Source organism: Sebastes fasciatus, chromosome 13 (assembly GCF_043250625.1).
Source record: "Sebastes fasciatus isolate fSebFas1 chromosome 13, fSebFas1.pri, whole genome shotgun sequence".
In the NCBI taxonomy this organism is placed as follows: Eukaryota; Metazoa; Chordata; class Actinopteri; order Perciformes; family Sebastidae; genus Sebastes; species Sebastes fasciatus.
This window is the reverse complement of record NC_133807.1, coordinates 16,160,540-16,177,104: the sequence shown is the minus strand read 5'-3', so window position 1 is coordinate 16,177,104 and position 16,565 is coordinate 16,160,540. Positions and strand designations below refer to the sequence as shown.

Genomic DNA, 16,565 nt, shown 5'->3' with positions numbered 1-16,565 from the left:
TGAGTTAGGCTACATCCACATTAATACATTTTTGTTTTGAAACGTATAACATTTGCTACGTTTATGCCTAGCATCCACACTACTACGGCGTTTTCAAACCCCTAAAACGGAGATGTTTGAAAACGCTGTTGACCACATTTTAGCGACAAAAAAATGTCATGGCCATTTTCAAAGGGGTCCCTTGACCTCTGACCTCAAGATATGTGAATGAAAACTCTGAGATGAACAAAGTGAAAACTGTGTCTTATTAGATAAAACAGATGTTGACAAACTGCATAATTTGCAGTGGAATTTTTTTTTTTTTAAATCACAATAAGATCATATCGTGACTTAAGTATCGCAATAATCTCGTATCGTGGGGCCTCTGGTGATTCCCACCCCTAATGACTACATTATTTTGTGGGGTTATAGGTTACATTAGAAATTGTGTCGTATTTCTTTTATTTGTTTGCCTTCAATGTTTTCTCAGGACTCTTGGAGAAGCTTGGACTCAGCTGAAGAAGAGTCTTCATGATGAGGCTGAGGTTCACTTAAAGTTCTCCAACAAGGTAATTCATATCTGCTGTTGGAAATGAATGCATTTACTGTAGAATCTCATGTAGATCTGAAAATCACTCATTAATGGACTGACAGAAATATTAATATGCAACTATTTGGATAATTGATTAATTGTTTCGATCTAGAGGTGCAAAGATTGACCGATTAGTTGTCAACTATTAAATTAATTGGCAACTTTGTGTCATATTTTAAGAAAAAAAGTAAAAATCCTCTGATTCTAGCTTCTTAAATGGGAATATTTTCTGGTTTCTTTACTCCGCTATGACAGTAAACTGAATATCTTTGAGTTGTGGACAAAATAAGACATTTGAGGACGTCTTCTTAGGCTTTGGGAAGCACTGATCAATATATTTAACCATTTTCTGTATTTTATAGACCAAACAACTAATCGATTATTATCAATAATCAACAGATTAATCGACAATGAAAATAATTGTTAGTTGCAGCCCTATTTCTGTCATTTTCAAGCAAAAATTAATGAAAAAAACTCACTTAAATTTGTGCTTATTTTTTTTCTATCATATATGATAGTAAACTAATAATCGTTGGGTTTCTCATTGATGGTTATGGATAGATAAACCAAGAAATGTGAAGAATCCACCTTCAGCTCTGGTATATTATAACAGTCTTTAGCCGAATTTAGCTGTAAAAAAGAAAGTAGCTAATGCCTTATAGCTTTCTCTAAATCACAGTCGGTGCTGCCTCTGGTGTGCAGGTTTCTGCACCTTCAGGTCAAGTGTTTAATGTTTTCAATCAACTGAAGTAATGGATACTCGATCTGACCACATCCTGAGGTGACGGGGCGTGTTTACCTCGACCTTGTCGGCGCCGACCGTAGAAAATGACCTGTCCGCGGTCCGATTAGCAGCGATGCAGAAACCGCACTCTGGCCTCGGATGCAGCCTTAAATAACACAGAGGCGGCCTCGGAGCTCTTTCACGGCCCTCTGTTGTCTAATTAATTAGCTCAGCGTTGTGACGAGCCCCCACCAAGGGCCATGCAGCCTCCTCCCCGCTCCACCAGCGCTCCGATACTCCATGCTTCATTATGAGGCGGGTGAGGGGAAGGTAATGCGTGGTCAGGCAGGGAATGAGAAGTCTTATCAAGCCTGCAGAAGCTCTGGCTCATTTTCTAATAAGCTACATTTCATCTATATCTCGCAACCTTGGCATTTCACTAGATTAGCATTCTGTGTGGAGAGCTGCTGACGAGCACTTTGTAGCTTATTGAAGTGTCATAAAAAAAATACTTTTTCATATTATTGAACAATAATATGAAAATAAGTGTTCGCTGGGAGAAATAGAAGCTGGGACTAAAAGTGTAATCGACTCCCTTTATGGCGATGGATGTGACTTTGTAGAACAGGAAACAGGCTTTATTTAGCAGTGAGTCCGGAGAAGCTGTACTTCATCATGGTTTTAATTAAGTAAAATGTGTCAGGAGATGTATAGATTTTAGAGAAAGGTATTTATGGCAGTGAGGTTCAAAACAAGGTAAATGTGAATAATAATTAAATAATTGTAAACAAATAATTTAAAATCATTGTTCTGCCAAATTAGTTTATGAGTAAAGGACTTCACACACCGAATAATTTTTGGAACAAGGTTGATTTACTGAGCTTTCGCACCGTGAATAAAGGCATCAGCCAATCACGTTGTGCGGAACTTGTTGAGTTATGCCTATACAGTATTTATGAAACAATAACACAGAGGTCCAAACCAAGATGGCAACCTGTATTACACCTTTCACCCTTGACAAAGGCAGCGCAGACCAGATCCACTCCAGTTCTTACCTTTCACAATAAAAGCCCTAGACATATAATATTCGCAGGCGAGTATTTTGCATTTTCGTGTCGTTTATTTGTCACACCCCTGGAGTGTAAAGGCCTTAATACCTCAGGAGTGTATTTGTAAATGTACAGTAGTAGTAGTAGTAGTAATTTCAGTAGGTATTGTATGTTGTCAAACTAATCAAAAGTGAATATGTAGACAATGTTATGCCGGTGTGTAGCCTCTAGTGTTTTACCTGAGCTGAACTACAGATTGTACTCATAGATTTTACTTTCCATAACTTGGTGCACATGTGCTACATAACCTAGGATATCATATACTGTATAGTCATGACACAACAAAACAATGCAAAACACAGTGCATACAACGGGAGGGAGGTTTTTTTCATAGGAAGAATAAGTGAATTACAGCTGAGTGTCTTGTTTTCACAGCTCCACACTGAGGTTGAAAAACCTCTGCTGACGTTCAGGAACGACAACTTCAAGAAGGACCTGAAAAAGTACGACCATCACATCGCCGACCTCAGGAAGCAGCTGGCGAGTCGCTACGCAAGTGTGGAGAAGGTACCGAGTCTGACATAGCCTACCAGTAGATTATTAAGTTATAGGTCAGATGCAGCGTACCGTTCATTTGTACAGTATTTGAACATATGAAACCGTCATTCCTAACAGGCCAAAGTCTCCCTCCAAACATCGATACTCTAGTTTAGAAGTCTAGAAGATACACAGCAGTGTTTGGCTACCTCAGAAAGTTACATAAAAAAGAGCTTCAGTAACTCCTACACTTGCTTCCCACCTGCTACAATCATTTTATGAATGCATTCCCTCTACACACACACAAAACCTTTTTGGTTTATACTTTCATTTTTGAGCATTTTCTGCATGTTGCGATGGGTAGCATTATTAAGTGTCTGCACTACCAGAAATAAGACGAGACGAGGTGGAAGGAAGAAGGACGATATCCTTCTGCATGTCTTTGTTAATGCACCAGCAGTTCCACCTCAGCCAAGAATTAAAACATGTTTATAATATTTTGGCTTTTTGACAGATGTACGGTGCTTCTATTTAGGTGTTCTTAAATATATATAACAAAGTAGACACTTGTTGTGGAGTCCTTACACATAAGGAAGGCCACACTGTATTTTAGCAAACCTTGCAAGCTTTCTGTTCCTGTACTTGTACGTCATACAGCAAACAGTATGCAGTTTTAAAATGATAACGCTGACACATTTACTCTTGAAATTATGAATAACTTTTGAAACAATAGGTCCTTGATTGAGGCAGAACAGGCTTCTCATCTCTAGCCAGCAGCCGTCGATTTTGTCGGCTGAAATGACATCTGTTGCTGGTAGATTTGATCAGCTTTGAGCTGGTTTAAAATGCTGTCAACCACCTGTCCCGGTTTTAAAAGGAGAACCCTGTAAAAAGATCCTAAATATGCACTTGATACATGATGCGTGTCACTGAGGCTAAAACTCTGTGAGTTGGTCTCCAACTGGATTTTTTTAATGTTTTCAGCTGATTCTATTTTAACACTAGAAGCCTGTAAAATGATGTTGAAATACATCATGTATGTGATGGCTACATACATGATGTCATGCTACAGGCCAATGCAAAAAGTCAGTATTGATGATCCAAGTATAAGACGCATAGAAATACAGAATAAGCATAGTTCTTGTATTACAGTGTTTAGTTAATTAGTTGTAGTATTATAAGTATGGTAAGATGTCAGACTGTTATTAACCCTGTGTGGCTGCTTAGTTCACATACTGCTTCGTATTTTCAAATAGTTTGTAACCCTAACCCATGTTTAACATCACGAGAGAATGAAGGTATAGAGGACTAACTGATGTGTTTAACACTATCTCAGGTAACGTAGGCTGAGGTTAATCAGTGTGTGAGTGTAAATTAATCCAACAATAGTCGCTAACATTAACCTTCTAAACTCTGATAGCTTCGAAGACCAGCTTCCAGTCTGTGGGGAAATGCTACAAAGTGGATGTGCCAACTTTTTATTTTATTTTAGCATAACCCCACAAACTAATGTAGCTAGTTAACCTAATGATGTGCTGACTCTTGGCCTTGGAGTTAACACTCGGTTGCTATTGTAGATAGTTAGCCAGACATGCTAACTATTCAAGTTTACGTTACAGCGGACAAACACACTGTTTGTGCCCAGCTAGGTTTAGCGAACGGTCAATTGTGTTGCATGTTGTCAAATATTGTGTGTCTGTGATTGAATGCTCATTACTAGTGCTTTTCTAAACCGTTTTCTAAAAAGTGTTTGTTTGAAAAATCGGACAATGCACATTAATTAACATAAGCCATCACGTAAATGTGCCAGATTTAGTCATACAGGCTAATTTTCATCAGTTGATGGCATTAAAGAAAACATACAAGAGCACATAAGTACAGTTAAAAACACATAAATGTATATATTTGAGACCTGCTTAAATTATTGTCAATGTTTAATGTAGTTTGGTGTGAGTTTTCACAGCATCTGCAACTTGCATCAGTTTCTATTTTCTTCAAATGCAAGTTTGTCATGTTTTTCATTCAACGTTTACAGCCCACACCTGAAGTTTATAGCGATTATAAAAAGTGATTTCCAGCCAAAAACTAACTTTTGGCTCCATCTCTGCTCCGCTGCATTAAGTGACCTCATCAGTTTGACTCCATCCCACATTTTCTTTCAGTTGTCTCTTGAATCTTGGCATCACTGTTACTGAATGTTTACACTAACACTATTACATTATGAGCTTCGGAGAGGTAAAGAATAAGAGGAAAGACTCAGTGATATGAATTAAGAAAAGATTAAAGGATGAGACCAGGATCAGAGTGCAAACGTCAACACGAAAAGGCCGTAATGACTCCTGTGATAGATGTACAGTACAGTAAATCTGAGGATTATACTGAATGACTCATTGTGTTCACACATCCCGCTAAACGTGTGTGAATGTGTGTGTGCGCGACGCAGGCCCGTAAAGCCCTGGCAGACAGGCAGAAAGATCTGGAGGTGAAGACCCAGCAGTTGGAGATCAAACTCAGCAACAAGACGGAGGAGGACATCAAGAAGGCCCGGAGGAAATCCACACAAGCAGGTCAGATCTCACAGAGCTTTAAATACAAGACAGTCACTGCAGCCATGTTTGTGTCACCATGTCACTAAATAACTGCACCAAGACACATGAAAAGCTCTCTAGGTTTAAACTAAATCTCAAGGTTTTAAAACACAAGGAAACAGATATTAACAGATCTTTTTCCTTGTACTTTTAAAACCTTGAGTTTCAGTTTAAACCTAGAGTTTTTCCATGTGTCCATTGTTTTTGCATAAAGTAAGCATATTTGCCCACTCCCATGTTGATAAGAGTACTTGACAAATCTCCCTTTAAGGTACATTATGAACAGATAAAAAATGTGGGATTAATTAGCGATTAATCACGATTAAATATTTTAAGCGATTGACAGCCTTAGTTTGGTCATATGTCATTCATAACCTGATTTATAGAACATTTCATTCATAAAAACATAGTAAAATTTATTTTTTCATGGTTGTTGTCAGTATTTTCTGATTTATGGAGGGATACAAACCGATTATTCTCTGTAAAAACCTTTGACTGTAATGTGTAAAAAAAAATGAAACAAGCATATTGAACCTGGCTTTATCCAGTGTTCAGATTTCTGTGCTGGAAACGTATGCAAATTAGCACAAATTTGATAAGATAATGCCTCATTTGCATATTTACACATACGATTACAGAAAACTTGTAATACAAAAAAAAATATTCTTAATGTAAGTAATGAACTGGGCGAGTTTCTTGGTGATATCTATTAGTTAATTTTGTTAAGCTATTCACATGAGGTGTCTCCTCTTAATTAGTTTACATTTTAGAAACTAGGACAAGCGCAGCAAAAGACCGACATCCTACCTCTGTGTTTTACATTTTAATAAGAAAGAAGACGAGTTCATGTTGTAATTGTTCTGCTCAGGCTTCAGCAGAGAGAAAAGCACTGCAGGACTTACTCCACTCAGTAGATTAGTCACAGTCCACGGCACTAATCAAAAGTGCTCATAGTTACAGTTAAATGATGTCAGCGATGTGTTGTTGATCAACACCGCCGCCTAAAGGTCAAATGTCATTACGGCTCACTGCACTTGCTGCCAGACAGATATGTTTTTAACTTCACTGGGTTAATATCAATAAGCTTCAGTCATGTTTTACTATCTGACACTTCTTTATGTTTTAGGATATAGAGAAATAACTGAAAGAATGACTTCTGATTTCAATTTGAGAGAGAGAGACATGATAGAAGTGAAAGACGTACTCAGATCCTTTACTGAATTAAAACAGTTTACTTCAAATCGAATGTGGAGCAGTTCAGCTTTTTAGCATTGATTTAAAAATAGTAGTTGTCAAACAAAATGTGAGATCTGTTTCATGTTTGTCCCAGAAATGTGCAGCGTTGTGGACACAGGGAGTCAAAATGAAAAATGTTAGTTTCGTTTTTATTTAATATAAGACCCCGTTTAGCACGTTTGTTGTAAAACAATCCTAATATATTAGAATATAACTGTCTTTATAGCTTAATTTATGCTGTAAAAACAGCCATGATAATAATAACAGGTTCATTTCCACATTAAATGATTAATCTTTGAATCATTGAGGAGTGAATTGTGAGCGCCCTCTGCTGGTCCTTACAGGTTTTGCTCTACCACAGATTAAACCACTAATAATAACAGACATGCAGAGTTGGAAAAAAAGATGTTTTAAAAAGTTTGGAGAAAAATAAATAACCTTGTAAATGCTGATTGTTGTTTCCTTGTTGACCTTTGACCTCTCTCTGTATTCTCCAGGAGACGACCTGATGCGCTGCGTGGATCTGTACAACCAAACCCAGTGCAAGTGGTTTGAAGAAATGGTCACCACCAGCATGGTAAGAGAAGATTAGTCCTAAAGTTAACTTTAACAGCACTGTTTCTCCAGGTTTTCTTAATGACTATCGCTTATAAAAAATAATTCTGAACTGACATAGAAAAAAAATTTGTGCAAAAAAAAATATTTTTTGTGTCTCTTGGCTGTAAAATCTGGTTAATAACAATGGATTTTCTTCTGCTCTGTATCTGCGAATGATGTTGAAAGAACTTTTTTTGCAGCACTTTACCTCCCAAATGTGTGTATCTGGATTTCTGTTGTTGGACAGTTTGTTCTTGATATAACAGGGAATTGACCCTAAAAATAAGTAACAATGCTACAGTATATAGGATAACATACTGTGTATTTATTCACCTATAAATGACTTATTGGCAAAAAAGAAATATATATATTTGTTCATGAATATTCCATATAACCACTGTATATATAATATTTTCATATTTTCCCAATAAGAGAATGTGTAATATAATATCCAGCTTTATACTTAATGACATTCACTATTTTAAGACAATCGTACAGTATATATAATAACATAACAAGGAAATATATCATATCTCCTTATAACATATATATATGTGTCTATGTATATGTATATGTATATATATACAGTATATATATATATATATATATATATATATATATATATATATATACATATACATACCATTTTCCTACATATACTATTTTTCAGTGCATTGTGATAATCTTCATATTGTATCACCTTCATCAGACGTGCAGCTGTGTTACAACTTTAATACTTTTCTACGTATGGGGATTTAACAAGGTGATAGGAAAAGAGAGAATATTTATTAAGAGAAAAAAATGTTTTTGCTATTATTATTATTATTTGTACACATACAGCAGTCGGGTCAAATAATGAGGAAGTAAAACCAATGTCAACAAAACACAAGGGTTGACAGTATTTCTCTGTTAATGACGATAAACTTTTGTCTTCTTCTTCAGGAGCTGGAGAAACTGGAGGTTGATCGGATCGAGTGGATTCAGCAGCATTTATGCCAGTACACCACTCTGCGGCACGAAACGGACATGTTCAATCAGAGTGTGAGTTTGAGCTCCTTTCTCCTGCATTTATTTCTGACTATGTACTGTGCCGATACTGACGGGGATATCAAACTGATGCCTGAAAACAGCCGTTTAAACATACACTTGATTTTTGTTTAGATTTGAGGTTATTTGCATTTCTCTAGTCCCCACTTGGACATCACAGCTTACCCCAATTTTGGGAGCAAACCATTATTAGACGTACCAGTGATTGCAACTGGCTTTGACATGATGTGCGTGCCACTTCGTGTGAGCGTAAATGTTTTGACAGATCAAGCCCTAAAGTCAGTGTTTCCACCGTCAGCCTTTCATGCGACACACTCGCTGTCATCACTCTGCGCCTCAGAGTATCCCACCCAGACACTCTTCTCATTTAGGAGGTTAAGAGTAAACCCTGTGAATCTAACAAGACGTTACAGTAGTCTGTCAGTACTGTGGGAATAACAAGTAATAACTCTCTGCCAGAAAGTGAATAAGTGTATTTCCCAGATAGTTTTATGGGCTCATGTGTCTGGTAATGTGTCTGTAGATGGTGGAGCCGGTCGACCAGCTGCTACAGAACGTGGATCCAGCCAAAGACAGAGAGCTGTGGGTGAGGGAGAACAACACCGGCGATGTCCGACCCGTAGATATGGACATATAGAGCATCCTGACCTGGGATCAGCCATTCTGTCGTCAGTATTACAACACATCCACAGAGTCCCAGAACACTTCTGATAACACTGATCCAGGGACAGTGCATGTTCAGACTACCGAGGTCTGCTCATCCTCTCTCTGACTGGAATAACAGGAGGAAAGATTCATTCTTAACACAGTCAGGAAACAGTAATGGATCAAAGTACCAGCATGTTCCTTCTAAATTTAACCCTATCATAATCAACATTAGCTTATTGAATGCCATTTAACATATTCTGCTGTTTACCTGTTGTGTAAAGTTGACACTATTAGAAAAATTATATGTATTTTGAATCGTTTAGTTTAGCTTCAATCTACACTTTTCACTGTTTGAGTGAACCAAACAAAAAAAAAAAAAGTCTGATTATTGATATTACCTTTATTTTAGATACGGATATTGAAGCATATTGAGATCTTAGACTGAATATGATATATTTTCATATTTTGCTGGTTCATTTTGGTGGAAATGCATGTTTTGAATATCTTGCTTTTTCTGTATATGGAGAGCTGCACAATTTGTGGAACAATGATGGTTGTTTTTTGGTATAGTTCATTGAATTTACACAAGGTATTTACATCTAGTAAGTTACAGAATTAAGGAGCTTTCTCACACACAAAAAAAAACAAGTGTACAGCATTAATAGCCAGTAACCTCAATTGTTTAAAAAAGCCACATACACATACAGTGTTTAGGAATGTGATTTTGACTATGCTCGTCACAAGTCAAAACACGCGGTCGGTCGGGTTTAGGCCAGGGTCTATTTTGGATCAGTCCAGAGGAAAAAGGTGGTCCAAGTTACACTGAAACACCTTTTAGTGCCTGACGGTTATATACCTGGAATGTCCTTGACATATTCTACTCTACTGCATCAGTGTACATTTGTACATACAGGCTAGATGTATTTTGCTGTCCGATGTGTAACAGGCCCAAATGATCTTTGAGGCTGACGAGGTGTTTGTACTGTACAATGTTGTTTGTTTTATTTTTGGTAAATGTACAGAGAATATCTTTACGATGGTGGTTGAAAGCAGAAAGCAGAATTCAACAAATTAAACAGAGAGTTCAAAGTCCCGTCCCTTCTGGTGGACCCTATGGGACCTTATTTTGGAAAAAATATGAACGGTAGTCAACGGCGAGAGACAAAACATTTTTGATCCCATTTGAATTCTGCCATGAATCATTTTAAAACATAATTTTGCAAGTCAAGAAAGTCACTGTTTGTCAAAGGTTTGTCGTAGTATCATTTCGTTTGGTGTGAAACCGCTTAGTGAACTACATCTCTCGTCTCGCACAATATACGTCACCAACACTAGCTAGCAAGCTAACTTAGCTATGACCACGCACAAATGAGACGTTATCTGACCTGATGTGTTTTATCCAGCGACTCCTGGTCTTTTTATCTGCCGGGAAGAGAAAGAACCAGCGAGACCCGTTGCTGGTGTGAGTTCATCCCAGTAGGAAACACACAGACATCGTAGCTTCAGAGAGAGAGACGTCACTACGACACTTTTAGGTGTGGCGTCTTTCTAATTGCATATTTTCACAGTCTGATATTTCAACAGTTTTACAACAAACTGAGACTTTCTTGACTTGCAAAATTATCTTTTAAATTGACAAACATCATATGTGTGATTCATTACGCAATTCAAGCAGGATCAAAACAAATTTTGTCTCTCGTCGTTGACTACCGTTCATATTTCTTCTGAAAAAGGTCTCATGGTGGTCCACCAGAAGGGGCGGGACTTCACCTCTTTATACTCCAGGCCAGGACATTATTGATCTATTCCAGCTGACTCATCCCAGTTGCCCAAATGAATTTGATCAGAGACTGCATGAACAGTATGTGTCTGTGTTTACATGTATGTGTCTGTCTTTGTCTACATTTTGTTGTGGTCTATTTGCTCTGGATTTATTTGGATTATTACCTTTCTGTGGCCGTCTTTTTTAAACTTCTCAAAAGCACGAAGCCAATCAAATAAAGATACAAGTCGTAATCCTAATCCAGCTGCCGGGCACAAGAAAAGAATTGCTATAAAAAAATATATATATAAATGAATAAATGCTTACCTGCCTTATCAGCATCATTGATAATGCGTAAAGTGCATTACATTATTTTTGTGCTAAATGAAGTCATCTTTGTTTCAGACTTTGCTTTAAACCCAAACGGCTTCATGCGCAGGTTTAAATAGCATATCTGTTGTAGAGGTTTTATCAGTGTGTGTCAATGTTGTGCACTAAATGTAACAAGTTATTATGTTCCAACTAAATGTTCAACAGTTTCATGATGACGTAACGGTTGAGTTTTACTGACCTTCTGTGATTAACATTTTCATAACGTGCATTCAAATCCGATGTTCCCGATGTTTTACGAATGTTTGATCATAGGTGACCTCTGTCCAGACGGTGTACTGTGGAATGCAGTGTCCAAAATAAATCTCCTCTTTGAAAATTTAATATCACGGTGCGCTATTATGTAACTGTATTGGGAGGTAGCTCATGGTTTTCATGGTTTAATCAGCTGAAACGTTTGATCTTTAGGTCATTTTAGATGATGCAAAGCCAACCTTCCCTTCAGCAAAGAACTATATTTCTGATGAAGAAGCTTGACTTTATGGGATCAGATTCTATACTTAAATTTGTTCGACGCAACTATTTAGCCTCTATAACTACTGCAAAGAAAAATTACCTTCTTCTTGTTCCTCTCTCCCTGCACCAAATAATTTACGTACAGTCCCTTAAAACAGTGTTTCTCAAAGTGGGGTCCGGGGCACTTTGCCAGGGGGTCCGCAAAATATTTGCTATAAATTATAAAACTGGGCTCTATCATCAAAAAGTTCATAGTTATGCACAGATGGAGACCATTTGCATCAATAAAACAAGCGTTGTGTCCATTGCTCCCAATCACATTAGCTTTGGGCCAATAGAAACTCTGATATGATTGTGACACATCACGTCAATCTGTCATGAAACAGTCACGTCACTCAGGGTGCAACGAACCGTTCCTGCTGCTTAGCTTATTAACCAGCTAGCTAGCTGGTGAGCATGGAGAAATATTTGAGTCGGTCAATATTCCCAAGTGATGCTAAGACCAAACTAGCTAAATTGAAGAAATATGACGACAGTTATATCGAGTTTGGTTTTATTGAGAACAGCGTCAAAAGACTAAAATGCGTCACGTATCTTCAGGTGCTAGCGAACGAAGCCATGAAGCCAACCAAGCTAAAGTGACATCTGATTACAAAGTGGTACTAACATGATTTTAAATTTAAATGTGTATCTGTTTATCACTATCAAACAGGTCCGAAGGATATTTAGGTTGAACATTTTTAGAATACAAATAGTTCCTATGACATCTAAGAGTATAAATGGTAGTAACCATACACTTGATCGGTGTTGATCGTGTTAGGGGTCGTTGGCCCCAAAACGTTTGAGGACCCCTGACTTAAAAGTCCGTTTTGCAAATGTTTAATGAAGGACATTCATTCAACACGTTCGTAGGCCTCAATGGATGCACATGAGGCATTAGAAAACTCAAATACCTTTAAGTAAAAATAGTGATTTCAAAAATAATTCTAAAAAAATTAGGTAATCAAAGTAAGCACAGGAGTTTTCTTCTATCCTTGTCATTGATTAGCAACCCATCTATGTGGTAGAAGGCCAATGTGCATGTTGTCATTGCATATTCTATGCTTAAAACACAATCTTTTGCACATCCATTATCACTTATAGTTTCCTTAAGAATATTTATAACTAAACAAAAATGCTATCCAGCAAGGTATTCTTCACAGCGCCGAGCCCACATTATCCTAACTAGACACTCGAGTAAGGAGGTTGTTTGTCTCAGTTGACCTTCAACTCGTAAGAGGATAGAGTGATACAGGCGGATTGTTAACCTGAGCCTAATTCCTCTCATAAGGAGCTCTCTTGCCATCAACCTAATGAATGAATCCAAGTGCGAACAAACATTGTTGGTTTGCTGCCAGACGTGAGAGAGTAAATTGGCTTTCAAGAAAGGGCTGGCATGCAAACACAGATGGGGTCGCGGCAGGAGGCAGGGGTCCCGATTTAACGCCGTATGGATGTTGAATCAGGATACAGAAGCTTATTCTGCCTTACAAATTTAGAGAGCAGTAAATACAGAAACAGTTGGGTTAACACTTTGCTGAAGTGTTTAACAGATATATAGAAAATGGTATGACTTTTATGCTGATTATTACCCCTGCTAGGGAGATTATGTTTTCGGTTCGGTTTGTTTGTTGTTGTTTTGTTTGTCTGTTAGTAGGATTACAGAAAAACTACTAGCCCGATTTTCATGACACTTGGTAGAAGGGTGTAGCATGGGCCAATGAAGAACCCATTAAATTCTGGAGTAGATCCAAATCACGAGGCAGATGCACAAATTATTTTTCACTTTCGTTAACATAGCGAGATAGGGTATGGTGGAGGTCTGCGCTCTACGACTGCCCTTCTAATTAATTAGTGTCATTGTCTTTACATAAAACCTAAAAAACAATCTAAAGGATGCAGCGAAACCACTATTTACAAACAAAATGTGTTCTTTGTTTCTTTTTCAGTTATCTCTCTCTTGACCATTTTAGCTTACAAGCTAATGTGCATGTTTAATTCAACATAACAAATATGATTTAAATGTAGTTTAATCACATGAACTCAGGTGAATTCCACTCAAATCAGAGGCTGCAGAGACGGCAGTTTTTATTAACCTGTTAGCTTGGCTAGTTGGCGTTTAGCCGGACTAGTTTATCTGGTGTTACTTGTTTCTTCAGCTTTATTGTCCATTTGAGCCAATTCATTTATAAATTAATCTTTAATACAAAATGCGTGATTTAAAGGTATCTTAGCCACATGAAACCTCATGAATTTCACTCGAGTCAGAGGCTGCAGAGACGGCGGCTACTGCTACCCTGACTAGCTAGGCCATTTAGCGTTTAGCCGGACTAGTTTATCTGGTGTTACTTCTTTTTCTCTTGATTATAATTTAAGATTTAGCCGTTGGCTAATGTATGTGGTATAACAAACTCAGTTACTATGATGTTGTTTTTTAATTAACAGGAAAAAGGAATAAGGCTGTAAGATACTGGTGACTGGTGCAGTCACTGCAGTTTGCCTGTTTCCTGGATCTTATTACCTTTATTCCAAAAAACGTATACACTCAATGCTATAATATTGGAATTGCTATGGTAAGGTAGCTGCATCCTGGTCAATTTTGACCAAATAGCCTTTGTAGGTAACCTATAGCTACTGCGTTTTGGCTTTGTAGGGCAGTATAATACAGATCCACAGCGTAACTGCACAAGTTTCAAACTCAGGTCTTTAATTGCCATTTCAAGAGTTCCCCAGCTTTTGTTTTTTCTTGTATGAAATGCAATTATTTAATTGTTTTCTGGGTACGAAGACAAAAAAGCAACACGTTTTGGACCAAAAAATAAATAAATTAATAAAATAGAAAAAGAGAGAGACGTGGGTCAAAGCGGACAAGCAGCCAGATCATGTTAGAATGTAAACAGAAAAATAAAAGTCTTAAAATCACAGAAAGGGGTTTATAGCCAATATATTATTGCTTCTTCTCTTTCAGCTTGTCTTTAATTTTCTGAGGCTCATCATATTGTATCAACCGCAGGATGTCCTTGTTGTCCATCACACCCTGAATGAATTCTCCCTCTGAGATTTTATCTGTGAAAGAATGAAAAACAGCACAAATAGAACAGCGTCAACACATGTGAGTGTTTGTGAAGGTACAGAAAAAAGCTTTAAAGCAGATGTTTAAAGGAGTAAATTGTGAGTTACCGTTGTCCTTCTTCCCGAAGAATTCCCAGACTTTTTCTGCCCTCTTCTCCGGCGTGTTTTCATCCTCGGGGAGGTTCTTCTGGTCGTCAGTAGGAATCATGTTGAATATTGACTGCATGAGAGTAATTCATTAATTTAACTTATATAATATAAAAGAATATAAAGAATACTTTACAATGGATTCAGTTAGTGCCGAAAAAATAAACAAAATGAGTCATTCATCAAGCATTTGCTGGTTCCAGCTTCTCAAATATGACAACATTCTGCTTTTCTTTGTTTTTTAACACTTTAAATTGAATATTTTGGGGTTTGGGGCTGTTTGTCTGTCTAAAAGAGCAATTTAAAATGGGGAAATTATGATGCCAATTTACACCATTACACGATAATTCAAGAAAATAACTGTAGTCAATTCTGGTTATTATTCTGCTTATCAGGATTTAAAACCATGTAACTAAGTCTACAACATTATGGACTGATTAATCATTTACAATATCTTTTGTTTCCATTACAGACCTCTTTGAGGGAATAAAGGCTAAATAGCAATACATAATTACGGAACAATGTACCATTTTTTCAATGTTTATCCCTGTTAAAGGCTTTTGGAAAGACACTGAATGGAAGTCAGGGATAAAGGAAATGCATAATCTATCAAATACTTTAGGATGTTATATACTGTTTTCTGCACCATCATGATGAAAGAAGAAGGTATAAGTACCCTAACAATCTCTAGGATTTCATTTTTGCTGATGGTTCCGTTCCCGTCCACGTCGTACAGGGCAAAGGCCCACTCCAGCTTCTGCAGAGTCTTTCCTCCGGATGTGAGGTGCAGAGCGACAATGTACTCCTTAAAGTCCAAAGTGCCATCTGCGTTGGTGTCAAAACTCCTGAACACGTGCCGTGCGTACTCTGTGGGGTCTGCGTTTGGGAAGAAGCTGGCGTAGATGCCTTCAAACTGCTGCTTGCTGATCTTCCCACCAGGACACTCCTTCAGGAAGGACTGGTACCAGGTGCAGAGTTCGGACTCTGAATATTTCGTGTTGGATTTCAGTTCGTCCAGCAGCTCCTTCGACAAAGCGCTGCTCTTAGTATTCCCCATCCTGCAGACTGACTTTCACAAAGGTGAAACTTCTTCTTGTCTCTCTGCCCTCCTGTGTTTGGGGTGAAAACGTCAGCGGCGCTCGTTCGAGTCACTCTGCCTCATATTCACCCTGGCGGTCCCTCAAGGTGCCAAATGGGATTATGGTCATCATTACCTAAATCCAGACAGCTCTCTTGAAGATTAAGGGGATAACCACGTCACACCACTATGACACCTTTTGAAAACACAGTTAAATACTGGAGGTATAAGCAGAGGATTAAACGCAACAGGTGGCTAACACTTTAAAGGTCAACATCTGGGAAACCTTATATGCCTTTTGCAGCGTTAGTGCTTAAACTGCAATCCCATCTGCCATCCCTGGGCTTAATAACTCTCTGTGATATTGAGTTACATCAGACTACACATAAAACATGATTGGTAATACAAGCATCAATCTAGATTTTACCTTTTCATTTATCCACTACTCTACTTCTTATCCATCCACCAACATTTTCCAGGATATTTTATTTAATTTTTAAATATTGTTGTTTGTTTAAACGCCGTCCGTGAATGCTGTCCATTGTTTTACTGACTTTATTTTGATATTTGTCTCATTACACCAGAATATTATCAACTTTGCATATATCTGTACTGTGTAACATT

At 37.7% G+C, this 16,565-nt stretch overlaps 2 protein-coding genes across 4 annotated transcripts in view; one reads left to right on the top strand and one right to left on the bottom strand.

The window, feature by feature from the left end:
• The window catches only part of gas7a (growth arrest-specific 7a), a 41,793-nt gene extending 30,322 nt beyond the window's left edge, over nucleotides 1-11,471 (top strand). For all 3 annotated transcript variants that reach the window (XM_074655842.1, XM_074655844.1, XM_074655843.1), the window contains 6 exons: nucleotides 470-548; nucleotides 2,780-2,911; nucleotides 5,325-5,448; nucleotides 7,203-7,282; nucleotides 8,245-8,343; nucleotides 8,873-11,471. In XM_074655842.1, the coding sequence (XP_074511943.1) occupies nucleotides 470-548; nucleotides 2,780-2,911; nucleotides 5,325-5,448; nucleotides 7,203-7,282; nucleotides 8,245-8,343; nucleotides 8,873-8,986 (628 nt within the window). In that variant the 3' untranslated portion in view covers nucleotides 8,987-11,471. The remainder of the gene's footprint in view (nucleotides 1-469; nucleotides 549-2,779; nucleotides 2,912-5,324; nucleotides 5,449-7,202; nucleotides 7,283-8,244; nucleotides 8,344-8,872) is intronic.
• Nucleotides 11,472-14,334: 2,863 nt separating this feature from the next.
• On the bottom strand, nucleotides 14,335-16,565 carry rcvrna (recoverin a). The gene is made up of 3 exons (XM_074655823.1): nucleotides 15,540-16,565; nucleotides 14,825-14,936; nucleotides 14,335-14,710 (listed from the first exon to the last, which is right to left on the bottom strand). The coding sequence occupies exons 1-3, from the start codon at nucleotides 15,918-15,920 to the stop codon at nucleotides 14,592-14,594; spliced, it is 612 nt and encodes a 203-aa protein (XP_074511924.1). The 5' UTR covers nucleotides 15,921-16,565; the 3' UTR covers nucleotides 14,335-14,591.

What these genes read in the sequence shown, in the direction of transcription:
- rcvrna (XM_074655823.1), bottom strand. Translation starts at nt 15,920, where the DNA reads ATGGGGAATACTAAGAGCAGCGCTTTGTCGAAGGAGCTGCTGGACGAA. An exon ending in AAATCCTAGAGATTGTTAGG is followed by an intron (nt 14,937 to 15,539) that starts GTACTTATACCT and finishes ACTCTCATGCAG; the next exon opens with TCAATATTCAACATGATTCC. An exon ending in CTTCGGGAAGAAGGACAACG is followed by an intron (nt 14,711 to 14,824) that starts GTAACTCACAAT and finishes ATTCTTTCACAG; the next exon opens with ATAAAATCTCAGAGGGAGAA.